Source organism: Panthera leo, chromosome E3 (assembly GCF_018350215.1).
Source record: "Panthera leo isolate Ple1 chromosome E3, P.leo_Ple1_pat1.1, whole genome shotgun sequence".
In the NCBI taxonomy this organism is placed as follows: Eukaryota; Metazoa; Chordata; class Mammalia; order Carnivora; family Felidae; genus Panthera; species Panthera leo.
Window position 1 is genome coordinate 28320837 of NC_056694.1, and position 23644 is coordinate 28344480.

The window sequence follows — 23644 nt, forward strand, 5'->3', positions numbered from 1 at the left end:
CTGCGGTTAGCACCACCACGTCGTTGATTATTTGGTGTTTGTTTCCACCATCCAACTGTGAGCTCTTGAAAACAGAGAGGAGGTCTTTTCCACTACTCTATTCCCATCATCAGGCACATTGGATGGCCATGTAGGGTGTAACAGACCGTGCACTGCACAATCCAAGAGGCACCATTCCACACAGTGGCTCAAGTACTGGGTGTCCCCATGGCACACACCAAGCACTCTGTATACACCTGACATGCAGATGGACAGATTAACACATCAGTGGCCAAGTGAAGCAGAGATGACCTTCCAGGGCCAGAATGGGCACCCCATTGGCCACCATGATGCCATCTCATATCCCACACCCACAAAGCTGGTTGCTTTCTTCTAATTTTTTTTTTAATGTTTATTTTTGAGAGACAGAGCATGAGCAGGGGAGAGGCAGAGAGAGGGGGAGACAAAGAATCTGAAGCAGGCTCCAGGCTCTGAGCTGTCAGCACAGAGCCTGATGCGGGGCTCGAACCCATGAACCACGAGATCATGACGTGAGCTAAACTCGGATGCTCAACCGACTAAGCCACCCAGGCGCCCCGTAAAGCTGATTTCTAAACCAACCCTGGAGACATGGGTAAAATCAACGCATATTTTTTTCTAATCTGGGACCTTTAGACAGCTGTGGGAATGTTCAAAGCTTACGTAGGATGTGCCTTCAATAATCAAGGCATAATGCATCCATTTGCTTATTTAACACATTATACTGAGCGTCTACTGTGTGCCAGGCACTGTTCCCAGTCCTGGGGATATACAAGTGACCAAAAAGCCCTCATGGAGCTTAAATTCCAAGGGAAAGGGAAAGGGAAAGGGAAAGGGAAAGGGAAAGGGAAAGGGAAAAGGAAGGGGAAAGGGAAAGGGAGAGAGACAGAGAGAGAGATAATACACGAAGTAACAGATCCAGACTTGGCTGTCAGGCAGTGGTTAGTACCACAAAGAAAACTAAAGCAGAGAAAGTGGAAAATCAAAGGGGGGAGTGGGGGGTGCTATAAAATAGTAAGGATTTTTTTTTTCAGCAAAGGCACCAAACTTCTACTCCAATACATGTTCTTCCAGTGCTTGCAGGTACCAGGTAAGGGGCTCTCCCTTACCCTTGGGGTGTAAGGGTCCCTGCCCTTGGACCTCCTAAGTGCCCTTGCCTGGGCTCCGTGTCCAGCCAGCCACCGGCCCTCAAAACCAGCACCTCGGAGCTCTGTTGTTTATTCTCAAGAAGGTTCTGGAACTCTGCTTGGGCACGGGCCAGCAGGCAAACCTCCCTCAAGGGAAGAATCCCAAGTCGCTGCGTTACAGTCAACGCTTCGTTTTTGACCAAAAACGGAATTGACCGGCTGCATCGCCTGGCCCAATCCACCAGCCTAGGCCCAGAAAGTTCTTTGTACTCAGGAGGAAGAAATATGGCTACTGAGAACAGCCTAAAGGTATGTGCCATCTGGACGCTGGACTCTCCAGCAGCTGTTCGGTGTTTATGAGAGACTTTTGCAATATGGGGCGGTGCTTATGACCCACTGTTACCACTGTTAAGGAAAGAAAGAAAGGAAAACTGATGGCTGAATGCACAGAGGGCACTCCTCTGCTCGGGAGTAAGGCTGAGGCAAGACAGACACAGACAAACCCTCTGGCAGGTGGGTGAGTGGATGGACATTCTTTTTCCTGGTTTTGTGGGTTTTTCTGCAGCTTCCAGCTGTCTAAAATGAGCACATATTGATTCCCTAATCAGTAAAAAAAAAAAAAAAAAAAAAAGAAAAGAAAAAAAAGAAAACTGCCAGCAAAAATCTGAGAAACAGAAAAAATTAGACATGAGGTTGAGAGATGAATTAAGTAAGGTTCTGACAAGTGGGAGAAAGGTGTTTCTCCCAAGACGACAGGAAAGAACCTGGGGAGCGTGGAGTCAGAGCATATGCTCTATTTTCGGGGTGGGGGGGGGGGAGGGAGGAGTGCTGCGCATTGTAGGATGCTTAGCAGCGTCTCTGGTCTCCACCCTCTGTGTTAGCACCGCCCTCCTCCATCCCAGTTGTCACAACCAAAAAAGTCTCCAGACACTGCCAAGTATCCTGGGAGGCACAGATGTTCCCCCGCTAAAAACCACTGCTCTAAATTTTAGAGCAGTCTTCCTAATAAAGACACCAGAGTACATAGGAAGGTTCTTTACCTTCTGGATACAAAGGTTAATGAGTCAGTTTGTAACTCTCTTTGCCACTGAAAGGAAAGGAAAGGAAAGGAAAAAGAAAAGAAAAGGAAAGGAAAGGAAAGGAAAGGAAAGAAAAGAAAAGAAAAAGGAAGAAAAAAGTTTCCTACAAATCAGTGTAATAAATCCCTGCCAGGACTGGTCAGTATCTTCTCTTCCTAAGCCTACTTCCTGTTACCTCTACTATTCCCTACCCCCCTGGGAAAGAATCCCCCCAAACCAACCACTCTCCCCCTTCAGCCTGGGTGTTCTAAAAAAGATCTGATTAATCCAACAAGGGAAAAAAAAGTTTCCCTTTAGGGGAAGCCAAAAATGTGGCTCAAACAAATTCAGGGTCATTGGCTCTTGGAAACCTGCCACAGCTGAGCAATATCGGACCCCGATGCCAAGCTGCAGTGCCGGGGGCCCCTCCGAGAGAGGGAGAAAGTGAAGACGCCGCCCAGTGTGAGTTCAGACCCACAGGGCTGAGGACTTCTGGGGGTGGCTGTACGGCTAAATTGGGAAAATGACCCCGCAGTGGTGCAAGGGTGGCATTTTCATTGCCAAATTAAGTGCTGACGTGGCCAAAGGAAAAAAGAAAAAAAAAAAAAAAGTAATTGGCAGTATTCCGTGTTCTGCACCAAATGCTTTGGATCTGGTGGTGGTGGTGGAGGAAGGGGAGTGAAAAAACCCATCTGTGGTCAGCAGAGTTTAAGGATGCTCCCTGTGCACCTGGATACAAAGGAGGGAGACCTCGTTCGGGGGGAAAAAGATTCAGTAAAAGGCACACGTGTCACCTGAGAGAGCATACAGGGTTGTTTTCACCTGAAGGAAGCTGGACTGTGACGTACAGGGGCCATGGGGATGCCTCATCCAGCACGTGGCAGGGGCATGACATTCAGAGGAAGGCAACCCTGAAGCAGGAGGGAAGCAGGCTAGACTTAAGACAGAACTTTCCGACCCCAAGAGCAGAGACACGTAGAAACTCATTCCCACCAGGAATGATAAACTGGAGGCATTTCTTGCCTCACGCTCGCAAAAGGAAACACTTTTAATACCAAGAGGGTTCAGAGCCGCACAATTTAAAACAGCCAAAGCATGGAAACAACTTGACCTGTCATCAAGGGATGACTGAATAAACAAAATGGGGTGTATTACCCAGCCACAGAAAGGTTATCAAGTATAGACATGTGCTATCACACGGGTGAGCCACAGAAACATCACACGAAGCAAAAGAAACCAGCTCACTAAGGACCACACGGTCTAGAATTCCATTTACATGAGAAGCCCAGAACAGACAAATCTAGAGGCAGAAAGATGAGCAGGTGCCAGGGACCTAGGGGGCTGGGAGAAAATGGGGAGTGATTGCTAACGGCTACGAGGTTTTCTGGAGGGGTGACCGGAATGTTCTAAAGTTGGTTTTGGTGATGGCTGCCCAACTCTCAACGTGCTAAACATCACTACACTGTATGCTTTAAATGGGAGGATCGTATGCTATGCCAACTGTATCTCAATAAAACGTGACAAACCACTGGGGCTCCTTAAGCACACTAATGCAGAGGCAATGGATGAGCCCTGACCCCAGGCAGACACATAAAGCACCAAGGGAAGGAGCAGGCGACTGAAACTTAGGCCAGACTTGAGGTCCCACCCCTGCCAGCAGCCGCTGTGTGTCCTTGGCCAAGTTGCTGCCCCTCTCTGACATTCACTGGATGCCCCCTGCATTGAGACCAAACCCCAAACTCCTCACCCTGAAAGGCCATCTCCCACCACTGTCCCTTAACCCACCGTGGTCTGGCCACCCTGGCCTCCTTTCCATTCCCTGCGTCAGCACACTGTTCCCTGGATTTTCTCCTTGCTGGCAACCTTCCATGCCAAGGTCACCTCCTCAGAAAGGGCGTCTCTGACCACCTTGCATGGCCAGGTGTCATCCACATCACTCCCCAGCTCATCATCCTGTGTGTTTTTTTTTTCTTCATAGCACTTAAAGCTCTAGGAAACCATTTATTTCTTGATTTGTGTTTTGCCCTTTTCTCCCAACAGATTCCAAGGTTCATGAGGATAGGGATCTGTCTAGATGTCATTCACTTCTGTCTCCCCAAAACCTAGAATAGTGTTGTTCTAGGAATTCCTGAATTCCTAGCCCCCAGTAGCTCCGAAAGTGACTGTATTTGGAGACAGGTTATCTGCAGGTGTAATGAGTTGAGGTGAGGTCATTAGGGCGGGCCCTAACCCCATATAACTGGTGTCATTATAAAAAGGGGAAATTGAGAGACAGAAACACGCCAGGTTTCTGTGTGAAAGACGGAGGCAGATGTGGGGGTGACGCATCTATAAGCCAATGGCCGCCAGCAGCTCTCCAGAAGCCAGGGGAGGGGTGGAACAGCCCTCCCTCAGAGCCTCGGAAAGAATCAGTCTGGTGAACACCTCGGTCTTTGGCTTCCATTCTCCCAAACTGTGAGAGATTAAATTTCTGTTGCTTAAGCCGCTCAGCCTGTGGCACTTTGTCAAGGAAGCCCTAGGGACTTAATACAAGCACTCAACACATAGTAGACGCTTAATAAAAATCTGACTACCTCGATGAAGAGTAGACAGCTCTTTCTTAGGGACCGGCCCCATTTCACAGCTACAGGAACCCAGCTGTCCCTGACACAGAAGGGACAAGTTTCCCTAAACCTCACTTTCCTCACCAGTGAACCGGGAATCACAATTCTACTCCCTCGTGAGTCGATGGAAGCGGTCAACAAGGGAACTCCGGCAGAGAACAGGGGCCCCGGGAAGCCCTCAGCAAGCAGCGGCTGTGTCTTAGATCCGTATCACAGACGTTCCGAGAACAAAAGCACCCGTGCAAATTGCCCAACAAGGCAGTCCCGCGGCCCTGCCCCTGTAGACAGTCTATCTGAGGCCTCCCTGGGGACAAAGCACATAAAGAACGTGCCCCGGAGGCTGGGGGAGTCTGTAATTTGCTCCTGGAGATGGGAGATCAGGGCCGGAAGAGCAATCTCTCATTTTCATTCTTAGCAATCGCCGCAAGCCAAGGAGCAAAGGTGTCAGATGACCTCTTCCCTCTCTGTGGGGTCAGAGCTCCAAGCAGAGAGGGGAGGAGAGGAGCCTCTGAGATGCCAGTCTGAGTGATGAAACACAGGGCAGCCTGAAGGCGGCAAACCAATCCCCTGAAATTTAAGCCAACAGAGAAGAGAGGACAGATTCTTAGAAGTCTCACCACAGAAGCCTTCAAATAAGGACAGGGTGAGGTTCCAGCTTTTGGAGTCCTGGCCCGAGAGGACACAGTGGGTGCGGCAGGTGGGAAGGGGGCAGGTCTGCACTGACCTGGCAGGTGCCAAGGGCATGGGATGAAGAGATGGGCACTCTTCCCGGGGCGGGTAATGACAACAGCTGTCATGGCCCAAACACTGTGTGCCAGGCACTACGCCCAAGGCTCTATGGAATTCAGCACATGAAATCTCCACCGAGTGCCAGAAGACTGTTCTGTTATTATCAGTGGGGAAACTGAGGCTCAGAAGGGTTTGGGGGACCCTAGTAAGAGGGGCAGTGGGGGGCACCTGGGTGGTTCAGTCGGTTAAGCATCCCACTTCGGCTCGAGTCATGATCTCACGGTTCACGGGTTCGAGCTCCACGTCGGGCTCTGTGCTGACAGCTCGGAGCCTGGAGCCTGCTTCGGATTCTGGGTCTCCCTCTCTCTCTGCCCCCACCCTCTCTCTTTCAAAAATAAACATTAAAAAAAAAAAAAAAAGAGGGGCAATGGGACTCAAACCGAGGTCTTGCCAACCAGCAGCCTACAACCCCCACGACCCTCACATCTGTTCTAGATTATGCCATACAAAGTCACTGCTTCCCACAGCCTCTTGAGAACCTCACCACCGTCCCTGTGCCTGCCGAGAGAACACTGAAGCTCGGCCCAGAGCCACATCGCAGGAAAGTAGCAGGACTTGGGCCCAGATCTGCTGCCCCCGCCGCAAAGCGCTGGGACCCCCTCTCAATGCGGCCCCAAAGCGTTGGGACCCTGTAGAGGCTGGCCCGCTGCCGACAGGCCACTGCGGAGGGGGTGTGGGGGAACCTCCGGGAGGCAGCGGGGGTCCAGTGAGGCACCCCGCGCGCCCTACCGTCATCCTGCTCGGACTGCTCCTGCTCGGTGCTGGCGTACGTGCGCAGGAACTCGGCAAAGGCCCCGTCCCGGGCCAGCAGCTCCTGGTAGGAGCCCATCTCGGAGATCTTGCCTCCAGTCATGACGATGATGACATCCACCTGGGGCAGGTAGCTGATACTGTGTGTGACCAAGAGCCGTGTCTGCGGGCAGAGCGGGGACCCGCGAGTCAGCGCCCGGGCATGAGCGCAATTCCCCTACGCCCAGCGGCCAAGCTCGGGTCTGAGCGCCGGGGACGCCCCCATCTATGGGTGCCTCCCTTCAACACTCACCTGCCAGGAGCTGGGGGGCCGCAGGGAGGGAAACAGATCCCAGCCCCACACTCCAGGGTCGGGGGAGAAAGGACCAATACAAGTACAACACGGCGGGTGCTGGGGGGGTATGAGACCGAGGGTGGAAGGGTGCAATTTTAACAAGGGTGATGGGGAAGCCTATCTGTGAACAGAAATCTGAAGGATGAGAGGGAGGCAGGGAGGGAACCATGCATGTGTCCAAGAACAGAAAAATGACACAGATACAAAATAATCTGCGTGCCGTGGCGTCATTTTCTTTTCAAGTAATCCCCCACCTCCCAAAAGACACTACAAAACTTGTACGTCTGTATATATTTTATCCAGTTAAGTCAAGGTTTGGAAGGACGTTCATCAAACTACACGAGTCGGCAAACTTATTCTTAAAGGGCCAAATGGTAAATACTTTTGGCTTTATGGATCCTCCGGTTGCTATGGCAACCGGTGGTGAAGTTGCCACAGCGTGAAGGTGGTCGTACATACGATGGAAAAAGATGGTCTGTCTGTGACCCAATAAATATATATTATATAAATGAAATATGTATATGTGTTATATATAAATATAAAAATATATTTAAACTCAATGCAATTTGCATATGTCACACATTTTTTTTTTCCCCTCCAGATTTTTTCCAACCGCTTCAGAAATGTAAAGACCAGTCTTAGCCAGTCTTAGCTCAAGGGTGGTACAGAAACAGACAGCAAGTGGTCTGGTGACACCTGTCTCCTGAGACAGGGCCTAGGACGCAGGACAAAGGAGGGCCATTTTTTTTTTTTTTTTTTTTTTTTTGCTTGACGTATACACTCTTACACTCTTTTAGATTTTTGATAATGAAGTTTTTTAAATTGAAAATTATGTTTATCCAGAATTTTTATGGTGTGTACAGGATGATGCTTACAACAGGTTAAGTGGCTTGAGGTCCATTATGTATACACATGACATGATAACCTATTTATAAGGCTTGAAATAAGAAAATCTGCATGAGGTAGGGTTGTGCAAAATTGCTTTTTTTTTTTTTCTCTGCTGTGTTTTTCTGAATCTTCTCTATTTTCCCCATGGACATGTGGAAAATACTTCTTTCTCCAGAAGAAAAAAACCGAAAAGCAGTACTCCTTCTCAACCATCCTATAATTCCCCTAAAAATGATGATGATGATGATGATAAACAGGTGAGGACACATTTCCTGCCATGTACGGGCACTATAGGCACTTTTCCTGCTCCAAACCTCCGTCCCTCAGCCTACAGCCACGTCAGCAGGGAAGGGAGAGTTGCCCCATCAGTCAGAAGGGATAGGATTTCCCTCTGCAAAGCCGCCCGTTATTAAATCGGGAAGAGGAGCCTCCTTTGGCCACGTGAAGGCAAGGACTTCAAGTCAGTGTCAAGGACGTCCCCCTATAAGGACAAGAGCAAGAAAGCATGTCCCAGAAAGGCATGCAAGGGAAGCATTAGAAACGTGTTCTGAAGTCCAATTAAAAAAATGGTGGGGGGGGGGGCACCTGGGTGGCTCAGTTAAAAAAATGGGGTGGGGGGCATCTGGGTGGCTCAGTCGGTTAAAGATTTGACTTCGGCTCAGGTCGTGGTCTCACAGTTTGTGAGCTTGAGCCCCGTGTCAGACTCTGTGTGGACAGCTGGAAGCCTGGAACCTGCTTCGGATTCTGTGTCTCCCTCTCTCTCTGCCCCTCCCCCGTTCATGCTCACTTACTCTCTCTCTCAAAAATAAATAAACATTAATAATAATAATAATAAAAAAATAATCCTGAAAGGTGGGAAGTGAAGGATTCCCAAAGGGGGCACATTTTGACTGAACAAATGCGCGAGGACGGCCAGAGCCGAGCCCTGGCCCTTCGGCAGGTACCTTGTTCTTCAGCATCCCCTTGGGGCCAACCACATTTTCAAATATGTGTTTTCCCACATGGGCATCCACCGCCGACAGGGGGTCATCGAAGAGGTAGATGTCACAGTCACAGTACACGGCCCGGGCCAGGCTCACACGCTGCTTCTGGCCCCCCGAGAGGTTCACGCCCTGGGGAGAGACACGGCAGAAGGGGGGGGTTCCTAGGGAGCCCTGCTCAGGAGGCAGCAGACCCCGGCTGGCGGCCCTGGAGGGCTGAACCGCCTCCCCTCGTCTGAGCAGGAAGCAGAGGCATGAGATTGTATCTGCACGGACTGTGCTCAAGGCCGACCACGGAATCCAGCCTCAACCCTAAAACAGGCAGAAGAGAAAACTGGAGCCCCTGGGAGCTGCTGAGCAGACAGCTGGCACAGCGTGGGCATTTGGCAACCGTGGCACCAAGCAACAGGAAGGCTCCGGATCTTGGAGTCTGACAGAAGGCACCGGCAGATGCCGTAACGAGCCCGCTGCCGCTGCTTTGGTTAATAGCTACCACTTTGGCACGCTTGCTCTGATCTCTCACTCATGGTGAAACCACAGAGAGCCAAGGCAGGCTGCACTCTGGGGGTGCCGAAATTCCCCCCACCCACTCACCAGCAGGAAGGGCACCGATTTCTAATTCACACCAGGGCACTCCATGGAGCACACCGCAGCAGTCACAGCTCTCCCTCCGACTACAGATTATCGATTACCGACTGTCATTTCCGTCTACGGCTGGGAAGTCCAAGTGGACCCCCGCCGGGTTAACGGGGCCCAGTCTCTGCTGAGAGAGATGCCTGCCCTCCCTACACACCCAGGTGGGGTTCAGGCAGCCAGGTTCTTTTTGATGGCCCCTCCGGCCACAGCTCTTTGGCCCGGGGCAGACGTCAGACCCAGTCATACTCTCTCGCTCTAGACTTTTATTGGCAGCCAGACCGGGACTGGCTGAGGAGTCTCCATGTGGCAGAAACAGACACGTGCGTTAAAACAACTAACTCAGGGCCACCTGGGTGGCTCAAGTCGGTTGACCGTCCAACTTTGGCTCAAGTCATTATCTCACAGTTAGTGAGTTCAAGCCTCGCATCAGGCTCTGTGCTGACAGCTCGGAGCCTGGAGCCTGCTTCGGATTCTGTCACCCTCTCTCTCTCTGCTCCTCCCCCGCTCACGCTCTGTCTCTCTCTCTCTCAAAAATAAGCAAACATTAGTGGGAAGGTGTTTGGACAAGTCACTTAGCCCCCTCTATGCCTCTCTTTCTTCAACCATGAAATGCAAATGACAGTCAATCCCCTCGCATGGGCTTGCCATGAAGATGAAATACATAAAAATGTCTATCACGGTACCTGGCACAGAGCAAATGCCCAACAGCTGCTGGCGACCATATTATTTTTACTATTATCGCTGCTTTGAAAGGGACTGTGGACATCTGAATCACTGGCACCCCTCCTCCCTGGAGAGCGCCCTGTCATGTGACTCCGCAGTCACATGACTGCAAAGGCGAAGGGCACTTCCTGCTCTCCCATCTTTCAGTTCAACCAGGTGAAAAGGACAATATGCCTTAAGGGACACCATGTGGTTTTTCTGTCTCTCTTGGGCTTCTGCTGTCACCACGAGAAGGGTGTCCCCCTGTAGAGCTATCGCCCCTTCAGCCGAAGCCCCAGCAAAAAGCCATGCGGGGCGGACCCCAGCCAACCCCATGGCCTACAGGCGAGCTCAGCTGGCCCGTGACACGGTGCAGAGCTGCCTGACTGAGCCCAGTGTGGGTCAGCCAACCACAGTCAAAAGGGAGAAGAAGTGTTTAACACAAGCCCCTAAGATTTTGTGGCTGACTGATACAGGCGCCATGCTGAGGCTGTACCGACTGACCTTCTCACCAATCTCCGTCCGGTCCCCGCTGGGCAGGATCTCCAGATCTGGGAGGAGGGCACAGGCTTCGATCACTGCCTTGTAATACCGTTCCTGGAGCGGGCGTCCGAAAAGGATATTTTCTCGGAGAGAATCATTCTGAATCCAGGCCTGCTGGGGGACGTAGGCCACTGAGCCCTAGGCAGCAAATACAGAAGGCAGCAAGACAGACAGACAGACTCGGTTAACAAGATGGCAGCTGGCCCATCCACTCGCCAGGAGGATTCTACTTCCCGAGACGCTCAGCAAGGGGGAAACTGAGTCACGACAGACTCAGATGCCAGACCTGGGATCAGACCCCACACTAGGTCAATCGCAGACTCTAATATCAGGAATTCAAGAGCGGAAATCCGCATTAGTGAGATTACAGGTCTGTATTTAGTTAAGAATTCACTAAATGCCTCCAGCAGTGAACAAAACTCCTGCCTCTCAAGAAGTGGGGCACCTAGGTGGCTCAGTCAGTTAAGCATCCGACTTCGGCTCAGGTCATGATCTCACGGTTTGTGAGTTCAAACCCCAAATCGGGTGAGCTGTATCCCCGATTCGGGCTCTACAATGACACTGGAGAGCCTGTGTGGGATTGTCTCTCTCTGCCCCTCTGTGGCATTCTCGGATTCTCTCCCAATCTGTCTGCCCTTGCTCACTTGCACTGTTTCCCAAAAATAAAAAAACTTAAAAAAAAAGATAAGTCCCTGATGTGATAAAAAAAAAAAAAATTCTTTGATTACAGTTTGGGGTAAATGCTAAGAGAGAAAAAAATGAGTCCTTTAGAAAGTCCTTTAAGGGGCACCTGGGTAGCTCAGTTGGTTAAGTGACTGACTCTTGGTTTCAGCTCAGGTCATTATCTCACGACTTTGTGGGTTCAAGCCCCACATTGGGCTCTGTGCTGGCAGCACAGAGCCTGCTTGGGATTCTCTCTCTCTCCCTGTCTTTGCCCCTCCCCTGCTCATGCTATCTGTCCCTCTCAAATAAACAAACTTTAGAATAAATAAATAAAAATAAATACATACATCAATAAAAAGTCCTTTAAAAGGGAGCCAGGATGACTCAGTCAGTTCAGCGTCTGACTCTTGATTTCAGCTCAGGCCATAATATCACAGTTGTGAGACTCAACTCTGCACTGGGCTCTGGGCTGAACATGAAGCCTACCTGGGATTCTCTCTCTCTCTGTCTCTCTCTCAATAAATAAATTAAAAAAAAAAAAAAAAAGTCCTTTGAAAAGAGAGACCTAGCTTGGGTCATCAGGGAAGGATTCCTTGGGGAAATATCCTTGATGAAATTTAATCAAGGTTACTTCTATGTCAAATCATCGGTTTCAAAGGACCAACAGGTGAGGGTTAGTTGGTGTGACAAAGGAGAAATGGAAAAGCATTCCAGTCAGAGGGAACAGCATGAGCAAAGGTCCAGAGACAAGTAGAACCTGGCACATCCAAGGAACAGGAAGGCCAGGATGACTGGAACATCGTGTGAAGGGGAAGACAGGTAGGAGTGAGCTGGAGGGCAGCAAGGGCAGGCCCACCCCAGGCCAGGGATCCAGGTGAGAAGCCTGGGCTTTACTGGAAGGGCAAGGGGAGCAAAGATTATTATTATTATTTTCTTAATGTTTATCTATTTTTGAGAGAGAGAGGGAGAGAGAGAGAGAGAGAGAGAGGCAGGCGCACAGAGCGTGCATGTGTGCGAGCAGCAGAGAGAGGGGGGGAGAGCGAATCCCAAGCAGGCTCTGTGCTGCCAGGGCAAACCCCAATGTGGGGCCTGAACTCACAAACCGTGAGATCATGACCTAAGCCCACCAGGAGTCAGACACTTACCCGACTGAGCCACCCGGGAGCCGCTACGAGTGAAGGTTCTTCCATAAGGGAATTCTAGAGGGATACGGTTGGGAGAGGGACCCAGGTATTTCAAATCTCAATCTTCATTCTCAGATAAATAACTAAACTAATACCCTAACTGACAGGAGGCCAAAATGTCACAAAGTCTCACCACAGAACCCACAGAAAATTCAGACATGGCATACCCAAGTAAAATATTTGGAGAAAATTAATATTTTAAACACATTTCTAGCATGCTCCTTTGCAGGGCAAAATAACCAGTCAGAGAAATCAGTTCATCAAACCAAATACTCAGTGCACCCTCAGCTTCTAAGAGATGCATCATTTCTGCATTTAAAGCCTTTTTTTTTTTTTACTTTAAAAAATGTTGCTCTCTGGGGGACATGTGACAACATCTAGACCCTCCTGGTTATCACAACCGGAGTCGGCTATCAGCATCTAGTGGACAGAGGGCGGGAATGCTGCTAAGGATGTGACACAGCATAGGACAAGCCCACCACAGCAGAAAACCATGCAGCCCGACACGCCAAGAGCGCTACAGTGGTGGAAACGCATTAACGACGCAGAACACAATGTGGACAGTTTGGAGCGTACTTCCAGAAACGTAGGGCACGCTGCCCATTAAGCTCACTTTACAACGTGTACTTTCAAAGCAGCGACGGAATATTTCCGAAAACCGCAGCTAAATGCCTTCAGTGTAGACCCAACTAACGTAACGTATACTTTTCTAGCGACGCATATCAGGCTAAAGGGCCTCATATAAACAAACAAAAACACCAAACAAAAAACCCGAAGAACAAAAAAAGGACTTTGCTCTGAAATAAAAACAACTGCATAAACCAGCATTCCTAGGAGGAGATTCCAAGGGACAATAGTTCTGGGGATGCAAATACTTGCACGGGCCAAGTATGCCCGGGACACACTGGGTTAACCAAACTTAAATCAGTTTTCTTCTCCTTGTGGGACTTCTCAGAACCTTTACTTTATTCACGTTTATTTTAAGTCTCCAAGAGGGAGGGGAGCTGCGTGTGCATTCTCTCCTGAGCCTGTCTGAGCCCAGAACTCTCCTCCTCAAACAACCGCAGGATGAGTCTAGCAGACCACACTGAAGGACTGGCGTCCAGGAAACTTCGAGGGACGCTTCCTACTCCAGGGCAACTCCTTCATGGTGAATCAGCTAAACGCAAAACAAGGCTCTCGACTTACAGCGAGATTCATGTGTTCACTGAAGCAGCCTCTTAAATTCTCTCTTGAGGAATATTCCAACTTAGCTCCAAGTCCTGTGCATTTTAAAAACCAATAAATCTCTAGTTCTTCTTCCATTCTTCTATTAAGAATTCAAGGAAACACTCAGAATTTAAACAGCTCTCTTAACCAGAATTCTCCAACACAATACCCCAAAGACACAGATCAAAAATGTTACATTTTGTTACATTTATAAAAAGAGATACAGACACAGATCCACGGACAGAGACAACAAGCCAGAGGGACTCACGTGTCAAGAGAGACCACAAGATGCACACTGAGGGCCAGAGGTGGGGAGAGGATTAGAGGCAGTGAGTGGACCAGGGAGCATCCGTGTGTTCACAGAGTATTTATCGAGTGCCTACTACCTGCTGGGCACTATTCTCTGTGTTAGGACACAGCGGGAAATAAGCGACATCAACTCTGGCCTTCGAGGGGGCACAGAGAAGAGCAGGGCGAGTGCGAGAGAAGGAGGCAGACCTCGCTGCTCTCGCTTCCTGCACAGGGGCCGCCATCAAACAAACCACAGCATCGCACTTGACTCTCCTCTCAGGCCAGCCACGCCCCCACCCCAGCCCCCTCAGTCCTTGTCCTACCTTGACAGACACGTGGCCCTCCACCTTGTCCATCTCGGCCAGGAGTGCTGAGAGCAGAGACGACTTTCCACAGCCCACCTGGCCCACCACGGCCACCAAGGAACCTTCCGGAACGGAGAAGGTAATGCTGAAATGACATAATGTGCTCTGCCTCAGCCACACCCTTGCCTGAAACAGGTGGTGACCCACCAGAGCTGGATGTACCCAGAGCGGAGAGAGGCGGACGGCAGGGCTGGAAGGAGCCTTCCCAGTCTGGAAATGACCACCGCTGCCCCTACTGCTAAGCTTGGCTCAGGGAGCGTGCGAGGGCCTGGGCACATGAGGCTCCAGGCAGGCGCTGGGATGCGCACGGGTCTTAGAGACGCAGAGGCAGCGGGAGTCACCTGGGCGGCCAGATCATGATCAGGGGGCCAGATTAACCATGCAGGCGACCTGAGGGACAGACAGGAGCCTCAACGTGAACTGTGAAGGAAGAGTAAGCAGCACCAGACACAGAAACCCAGGAAGAGCTTAAGAGAAGGCCCAAGGGTGTGAACGAACAGGTGTGATCGGGGCTTGACAAATCGACGGCACAGGACGAGGCAGAGGGGAGTAAGGCCAGCCCTGAAGAGGTGGGTGGGCAGCAGGCACGCCCGAAAACCTCAAAGCTCGCTGTGCTGGGGGCCTCGGAGTTTGAAGCGGGGGACCTGCCATGGAGGAATCCGAGTCTGAGAAACACATCTCTACGGAAACCATCCTTTCACAAACGATGGTACCCCAAGTACGACAGTAAGCTCCAGGCTCCACTGGCAAGACTGCCTGTCCAATGACACGGGCCAGTCGCTGGCTGCAGTCAGGGCCTCTTTGGGTTTACTCACCCTGGCTGTGCTTTTCGATGGATGCCGTTACGATTTCAACATATTAGTGCAGGCGTTAGATTCTGCTATCGCTGACTGTTTAAAGCTCATGAACCGATTATGCTTTTGTTCCTGTGCTGAGGGGCGAATGGATGAGGGGGCCACAACAGAAGAGGACGCCCAGTGAGGAGGCTCCTGTGACTGTCCAGGTGAGAATGGGTTATTTTTGTAGGGTGAGAAGAGAAAAGGTGTGGGTGGGGAAAGGTTTGGGGAGTTCAAGAGCAGAAGTGGGGGTGAGGCGCATGGAACAAAAAGACAAGAGAGACAGACAAGAGAGAAAAGCTAAAATTGAAGCAGGCAGGAGTGAAGTTAGACATAAGGAAGAACTTCCCAAGCATGCAGCCCCACCATGAATTTTCCAGGTGTAGAAAGAATTTTACCAAGATTCTTTGCTCTAGAGAGTCTGTCCCCCATGCTTCCTCAGTCGATATACAGCAATAATTCGGCTACCCAGTGAGGAGGTAATTGTTAAGAGGCATGGGGGATAAATTTGGCCCCTAAAAAGGTTCCTTCTGGCCCTGTATTTTGGGGACTCCTTTGAGGAAGCCTGACAGAGCCAGTGAGAAAGGCCTCCCCAGCTCAGAAACAAATAAGAGACACTTGACAAGTTGCTTGGGGAACCAGGTCAATTCCTGGACACTGTGTGCTTTGGTACCAGATGGGGAGGTGGCAAGGAAGGGTGACTCGGCAGCTGTAGGCCTGGGAGACGACAGAACAATTCCATCCTGACAAATCCCTTCTGAAAAAAATTCCTTTCAGCAGACCCAAGCCTGCCTGCAACCTGTAACATCACAGCCTTACACCCAGCCTGGCCGATCAGTACGCTCTATCTCTCCTGGCACAGTGCTTGGCTCAGTGAGGGGCACATGACCCAACCTGGACCAATAAGAGCCAGCTGGGTCTCCCACCGAAGTAAGAGGCACACTGGGAGCTGACGGGGGCTATTTCCCATCATGAGTGGGGAGGCAGCTTGAGAAGGAAGCAGCACACAGGGAAACCGAACAAAGACAAGATGGAGAGAATCCTGATGGCACAGAGTCCCTGGATCATGCTGTACCTGACAGTGGCTCTGAGTTATGCAGGCCAAAAACTGTTGCCTAAACCCATCTGTGCATGGTTTCTGTCTTTTACAATCCAAGGGAACCCTCTGTGCCAGCACACTCTCATCTGCTCCTTCCTGCAGCCCTAACAGGTAGGACTAGACCTATTTCCCCGACGGGTAAATTGAGGCTCAGAAAGGCACAGTGGCTTATTCAGGGTCAAAGAGCTAGAGTGTGGCTGGAATCCACATTTGACCAGAGCCTCCTGGCTCTCTGCACGTCCTGGCTTACCCATTCAGCGTTGGAGGGTCACTCCTGGCCCATGTGAATGTGGCATTCTTCACAGTGATGCTGTTTGTGCCCCCACCTGAAAAGCACCAGACACAACAGGTCAGGCACAGATGAAGCCTGGGGACTGAGCACGAGCAGGAGGCTCTCTCTCTCTTTTTTTTTTTTCTCTTATCTTTTTTTAAGTTCAATGGCAGGTGCTAGAAACTTGCACTAGACATTATCTGGTTACATTAGCTCTGGTTTCTAAAGAACCCCAACCAGACCCACAAAGCAGAAGGAACCACAACAGGGCTCTGCCTTGAAGGTTACACCATCCAGATGCCCATCTCGCACAGGGTGGGGGGAGCCCCTGGGGGTTTACTCATAGCTCTGAGGTCCCCGTCCCCCCATCTTGGGAAGATCGGGCAGCTCTGGCTGGGGACGCTGAGCAGAAGCCAGGGTCAACAGGGAACAAGCACTGCTCTCCATCAGGTGGGCCTGGCCCTTGGCCCTCACCACCCCTAGGCCCTTGCTTTCAGTTCAAAGTGGGGTCCTTGGCCCAGAGCTACTGGATTGCAGGGTGGCCTCCTAATGCACCTCCCTGGATCCCTTCTCCCGCCACCCCTGCTCCCATCGCAGCAGGTCCAACTTCCTGAAACAGCAGGCACGTGAACTGTGAAAAAGCAGGCTGTGCAACAGGAGGTGGGGTATCACAGGGTGGATGGGGGAGGGAAGAGCGGTAAGACAAAGTCCGCATCCTGTGGATAATGGCTCCTTGGGATTCTAAGCTCCCAGCACCTCTTCCTTTACTTTCTCTCCCCTTCCCTCCCTTTTATACTTTATGCCTCCTTACTTAAAAAAAAATAAAAATTTTTTTTTGACCCTTCATTATGAGCCTCCGTAAAACCACCTAGAGATAAGATGGGCGTGTTTTCAAGCTGTCAAATAAAGAAGTAAATTCCCCCACACAGAGAAGAAACAAAAGCCCATTGCAAGAGGAAGTTACTGGTTAACCTAACCTAACAAGCCCGGTCCCCAGGCCTCCCTGTCCCGTCCCGTCCAGATATAACACAGACCAAGGAGGAAACTGGAAGGTGCTATTTAAGGAATTTAAAGAAAAGCCACTTGAGTCAGACAAGCTAGAAAACCACCAGACCCGGCCGGGAGTGGCCAAAGTGGCCCCATCTGGCACCCAGGGAGCGTGGATAAACATCTCAATAAGTCAAGCAGCCTAGGAGACTGTCATTAGGGTGGAAAGGGGGTGCTGAGGCCCGGACCACACGAGCAAGCCTGGGGTTTTCCAGAGGCCTAGGGGTTTTCCAACAGGACACTTGCAGGTAATTGTGAGCAATTTTACTACTCTGAAACCTCCATGGGCTGTCCCAAATTTCAGGCCTGCGTTAGGCAGAGAAATGTGACCAGGAGTAGATGGCACCGTACCATTTACGGGGGGGGGGGGGGGGGGGGGGGGGGGGGACTAGGTCCTCAGGATGGGAAGAGGGGAGGGGGGAGACTAGGTCCTCAGGATGGCAGAAACTGGTAACCACAGGCCAGGAATGTTGAGAAGAAGATTCCAGCATCCGGTGAGCAGTGGTTCTTAACCAGGGCAACTTTGCCCCCCAAGGGATATAATGCCTAGAGGCAATTTTGGTTGTCAAAACTGGGGTGGATGCTACTGGCATCTAGTGGGTGGAGGCCCGGGATGCCCCTCAGCACCCTATAAGGCAGAGGACACCCCCCCCCCCCCCCACAGCAAAGGACCATCTGGCCTTGATTGGCAGCAGTGCCGAGGCTGGGGAACCTGGCCGTAGACGGCTGAGTTGGAAATGTCCCAGATCGCTCCTCTCTTACGCTAGGGACGTAACGGCCACCACAACCACTGGGTCAGCAGGCACCGGGCTAAGCGTTGCACACACCACCGAAGACATCTGAATGCCTACTTGGTGCCAGGCACTACTTGTACCTTACAACCAACGTCTACACACATTCATGCCTCGGACAGTATTTATTGGGCTCCCGAGCCTGACTGTTTGAGTCCAATCCCCACGTGGCCATGTCCTAGCTGGAGAGCCTTGAGCCAGTTACTTAACTTCTCTGTGCCTCATTTTCCTCATCTGTCGACTAGGACCGATAATAATGAGATGGACCACATAGGGCTGTGCTGCTTGGTGCATAGTAGGTGCTCAATAAAGCTCAGTGAGGGAGACACTGTCCAGTGGACTGGAGCACAGACTCCACTGGCCGGCTGTGGGTGCAAATTCTGACTCTACTTCTTAACTAGCTGTGTGAGCAGGTCACTTAGGCCAGTTTCCTCATCTGTAAAATGGGGGTTTCCACAGCTCCTCTGTGTGATGTGTGAGCAGCGGGTGGGGTAGTGTCTGCACGTCCTTAGAGCAGAAAGTGCCATGACAGGAGTGTCACTTAAGTGAAAATAGTCACTGCTGGTAATGCTATGAATATTTATTATTAAGTGCTTAGAGATATAGCCATGAGTAAGATCCCCACTCAGGGGGATTGATGAGGAAAGGATAAATTAGTAAGCTACAAAAAAAAAAAAAAAAAAAACCCAAAAACAACAAAACCCAATCAACAATAAAAATCCACGTTAACACCCTGCTAGAGAAAGGCACCTTCATCCTCATGACCCATATGGGGAAACTGAGACTCAGAGCAGTGAAGTGACCTGCCGAAGGACAAGAGCTAGAAGGTTGGAGCTGGTCTCCCAACATCTGTCCTTGGTTTGCCCGCCCATCTGCCCAGAACAGAATCAAGATCTGAGCCCTGGATCCTGTCCCTCGGCGGGAGGCCTCACCTCCAGCTGCCTCTCGGTGAGGACACACCAAGGAAACAAGTTGAAGTTCAGCCGCCTGGGCGGTGCAAGATAAGGCCACCCCACTCTGCAGAGCCCCCGCTCCCTGGGGCCTCGCAGACGGGCTTCTGAGCACAGCCAAAGCCAAGGGTAGCCTTTGAGGTACAGAGGAACCAAATGCACACACCGTCTTTCCCAGGCTTCCGCTCGATGCTGTCGGCCTCCAGCTCCTCGTGAGACAGAAAGATCCTGAGGCGTTTGAGGGAGACACTCGCCTACAGAGAAGGCAATTACAGGGTGCAGTTATTTTTAAAAGCATTTTTGCGAAAACAGACCGAGGCCGACTTTCAGTGGTTTCCTCTGGGTGTGGAGGGGCCCACATCCTCCCTCATTTCTGGAGGCTCTGCGTTTCCTACAAGAGCGGGACTTAGAATAAAAAACAGAACAGGTTTTGGTTCTTGTTTGTTTTCCTTTAAAAGCCCACGACCCGTATTAAAAAAGAGGGTAGGGGGACTGCCCCAGATGACAAGGGACTTGTAGAAACAATGACCAAAGGCAGTGGTCCCGTGTAAGGGTTAAAAACTTGTTACCAGTGGGGGCACCTGGGTGGCTCAGTCGGTTAAGCGTCCGACTTCAGCTCACGTCATGATCTCACAGTCCGTGGGTTTGAGACCCGTCTAAGACTCTATGCTGACAGCTCAGGGCCTGCAGCCTGCTCCAGATTCTGCATCTCCCTCTCTCTCTGTCCCTCCTCCACTCGCACTCTGTCTCTCTCTCAAAAGTAGATAAAGATTAAAAAAAATAATAATTAAAAAATTAAAAAAACTTGCTACCAGTGGATAACTAAGTCCCTGAGATACAATGCAGAGTGACCACAGTCAACAACACTGTTTATGAACTTCAAGTTGGCATCTTATTGGTTGCCACCAGAAAAAGGAAACGAAAATTGTGTGATGTGACAGAGGTGTTAGGTAACATGCCAGAGGTAATGCCATTGCAATACGCCAGCATATGAAATCAACACGCTGTGTGTACCTTGAATTTAAGCAACGGTACTTATCAACTCTATCTCACTAAAGATAAGTTGAAAGAAAAAAAAAAAAGCAGAAGAAATTTATGCTGAAGCATTTATGGGTGAAATGTCAAGAGGTCTGGGATTTGCTTTGAAATTCTTCAGGGGCACCTGGCTGGTTAAGTCTGTGAAGCATGCGACTCTTGATCTCAGGGCTGTGAGTTCAAGCCCTGAGTTGGGTGTAGAGCTTACTTAAAAATAAAATCTTAGGGGTGCCTGGGTGGCTCAGTCGGTTAACCGTCCGACTTCAGCTCAGGTCACGATCTCACGGTCCGTGAGTTCAAGCCCCGCATCGGCTCTGGGCTGATGGCTCAGAGCCTGGAGCCTGCTTCCGATTCTGTGTCTCCCTCTCTCTCTGCCCCTCCCCTGTTCATGCTCTGTCTCAAAAATAAAATAAACGTTAAAAAAAATTTTTTTAATAAAATCTTAGAAAAATAAATACATAAATACATAAATACATAAATATATAAATAAGTTTCTTCAGCAGAGAAAGAAAGGAAGGAAGTGGGGCAGGAGAGGAGACAAGAAGATTTAGACGAACCAAGTGTGGCAAAATGTTGAATCTGGGGGAGTGCTACACACAGTTCATTATTATTATACTGTTCTCTCCCTACCTGTGTGTACGTCTGAATTTATTCATAATAAAAGGGGGTTTTATTTGCTGGCTTATTTTTTTTTTTAAGTTTATTTATTTATTGGAAGAGAGGGAGAAAGCACAAGTGGGGGAAGGGCAAAGAGAGAGAGAGGGAGGGAGAGAATCTCAAGGAGGCTCCACATGGCCAGCACGGAGCCCAACACAGGGCTTTAACCCACGAACTATGAGATCATGACCTGAGTCGAAGTCAGATGCTTACCCGACTGAGCCACCCAGAAGCCCCCATTTCGTTATTTTATTTTTTTTAATAAAGCATACCAACAGAGCTCTACAACCCAATCTTAAGGCTGATCTGTGGCTGAAAATGGGGTTTTCAACATGAACGCGTTCAATGCTGGTGAGAAAAACACGAAAAATACTACCGGCAGGAAAGTGGTGGGAGCGTCACAGAGCGACTAAGTGGCCGGTTTCCTCTCTTTACAGGGTCACTGTGTGGACCTTATTAACTCTGGGTGGGTCTGGGTTGGGGTTTTTCCAATGGTGGGTCAAGGCCCATCAGTGGGTTGTGAAATCAATTTAGTAAGTCGAGAGGTGCATTCTTTGAAAAAGCAGGTGAAGATAGGGCAGGGTGGAACAGACCAGATCAGAACAGGATAAAATATTTCAGAATCTTACAGAGCACCTGGCTGCATTCAATATTTGCTTTCTATGCTCAAATGTGAGTTCCTTGCCAAGAGGTAAAACGGATTCCTTTCTTTGGGCTATGAGCAAAACAGCACGAAAGCCCCCCGTGGGGGCCTCATCAAGCCAACCGGGCACGGTGGGACGGGTCACACAGAGGGAGTGGTACAGAGGGGGATTTGCGTCATTTCCCCTCCTGCTTCATGTCCCCAGAGAATCCCTCCCTGACCCCCCACCCCCACCCCAGCCTCGCCTGTACCTGCACGATGCTGCTGATGACCATGGGGAGAATATTCAGGGGAAACCGGAGGATGTTGAACAAGGCCAAGGACACGAAAGCTTTCTGGGCATCCAGGATGTTGTTCTTGTCGACAGTCACGTACACGGCAAATGTAGACAGGGCCACCTGCAAACAGAGCGTCCTTTACTGACTTGTGTCCCCTGGGCAGTGTGGTCAGACCTGCCCCGTGACAGGCCGCCAGACGCAGGTGAAAACGCCTAAGACAGTGTCTAGAACACGGCAAGCACTCAGTAAACACTCAAAGAACTAGATAAGTGAGTGACCAGGAGCTGGAAGTCCTGGCCTCTGTACCAACCTTCTCCAAAGCACACCGTACAGATATTCAGAGAATTCCTCAGTAGTGGAATCCCACCTCTGGGCCGTTGCCCTTGCAACCTTCTCTGCTGGAAACGACCTTCCATCCAGACAGTGGCCTGGCTCCTCCCGCTGACCCTCGGAGAGGCCACCCCACCCCCCTCTGCCTGAAACAACCCTGTGGCTGCACCTGCTGTACCTCCCGCATATCACAGCACCTACTGCTACCTTTTACTGCAGGACTGTAGGTGTTTGTTGTCGGTCTCTTGCACTACAACATAAACTCCACCAAGTCAGGCGTGTGCTTTGTACAGGGCAGCATTCTCGGAACCTAGGACAATCCCCAGGCAGGATACCTCCTCTCGCCATGCCTCACATGCCTGATCCGTGAAATGGGTGTGGAGGCGACAGGGAATGCCACTATTTCAAGTTCCTTCCAGCTCACAGAATTTATGATTTTATATCCCCGGGAAAGGAACATTTAAAAAAAAAAAGGGGGTGGGGGGGAGGGATCAGGGCACCTGGGTGGCTCAGTGGACTGAGCATCCGACTTCGGCTCAGGTCATGATCTTGAGGTTCGAGCCCCACGTCAGGTTCTGTGCTGTCAGCGTGGAGCCCACTTTGGATCCTCTGTTCCTCTCTCTCTCTGCCCGTTCCCTGCCTGCGCTCTCTCAAAACTAAGTAAAACATTAAAAAAAAAAAAAAAAAAAAAAGAGGGGCACCTGGGTGGCTCAGTCAGTTAAGCGTCCAACTTTGGCTCAGGTCATGATCTCACGGTTCATGGGTTTGAGCCCCATGTCGGGCTCTGTGCTGACGACTCAGAGCCTGGAGCCTGCTTTGGATTCTGTGTCTCCCTCTCTCTCTGCCCCTCCCCTGCTCACCCTTTGTCTCTCTCCCTCTCTCTCAAAAATAAATATATAAAAATAAAAAAATAAAAAACAAAAGGGAAAACAAAAATAACGGCCAAAGGTACCACTTTTCCCAGAAGTCAGACTTGCATTAAGCCCTGGGGTGCCTCCTGGGATTTTACTACCCAGGCTGCAGGCCGACCAGGATGGGGATTCAGTTGTCTGAGACAGCAGCACATTACCTCCCTGACCAGGAGAAAGGGAGAACGCCCTCAATAATCCAGGGCCGGGCTGCTCAGCTGGGGAGGGAGGCATGAGATCACCAGGGGGATTTCTGTGCCTCTCCCTTTATTGCTGGCGACACAGAATTGCCAGGTGTTGCCGGGCGAGGCCAATAAGAGGTGTCCCACGAGATCACCCAGGACACGCTATCAGAAGCAATCTGGATAACCCTGGACCCCGACAGACGGACACAAGTCCCTGCCCCCCACATCAGCCCCAGGATCACAGAGCCATTAAAGGCTTTCCCTGTGGGAAATAAACTGCCCAGGCCTCTGCTTTCCTAAGCTCAGAGCAGGCTGCCGGGAGCCAGGATGTCTGAGTTTGAGCCCTGTCCCTGGTGCGGCAGTGGTCCAGGGCACTTTCAGGGTGTCTGCTGCCCCATTTCTTTGCTACCTACTGGAGGGTAACACAGCTTAAAAATGAAAACCAACAGCTTTGCCGGGAATCAGCTGTGTGAC

The 23644-nt window shown here is 50.6% G+C and overlaps 1 protein-coding gene and 1 long non-coding RNA gene across 4 annotated transcripts in view; one reads left to right on the forward strand and one right to left on the reverse strand.

Moving 5' to 3' along the window:
- Nucleotides 1-23644, reverse strand: part of ABCC1 (ATP binding cassette subfamily C member 1) — a 139887-nt gene that overhangs the window by 29188 nt on the left and 87055 nt on the right. For all 3 annotated transcript variants that reach the window (XM_042921379.1, XM_042921380.1, XM_042921378.1), the window contains 7 exons: nucleotides 21721-21867; nucleotides 19301-19388; nucleotides 16326-16401; nucleotides 14099-14225; nucleotides 10390-10566; nucleotides 8512-8679; nucleotides 6325-6508 (listed from right to left, as the gene is read on the reverse strand). In XM_042921379.1, the coding sequence (XP_042777313.1) occupies nucleotides 6325-6508; nucleotides 8512-8679; nucleotides 10390-10566; nucleotides 14099-14225; nucleotides 16326-16401; nucleotides 19301-19388; nucleotides 21721-21867 (967 nt within the window). The remainder of the gene's footprint in view (nucleotides 1-6324; nucleotides 6509-8511; nucleotides 8680-10389; nucleotides 10567-14098; nucleotides 14226-16325; nucleotides 16402-19300; nucleotides 19389-21720; nucleotides 21868-23644) is intronic.
- On the forward strand, nucleotides 1243-16317 carry LOC122209499. The gene is made up of 3 exons (XR_006197639.1): nucleotides 1243-1454; nucleotides 15077-15143; nucleotides 15754-16317. It is a non-coding gene; the product is annotated as an uncharacterized LOC122209499 (long non-coding RNA).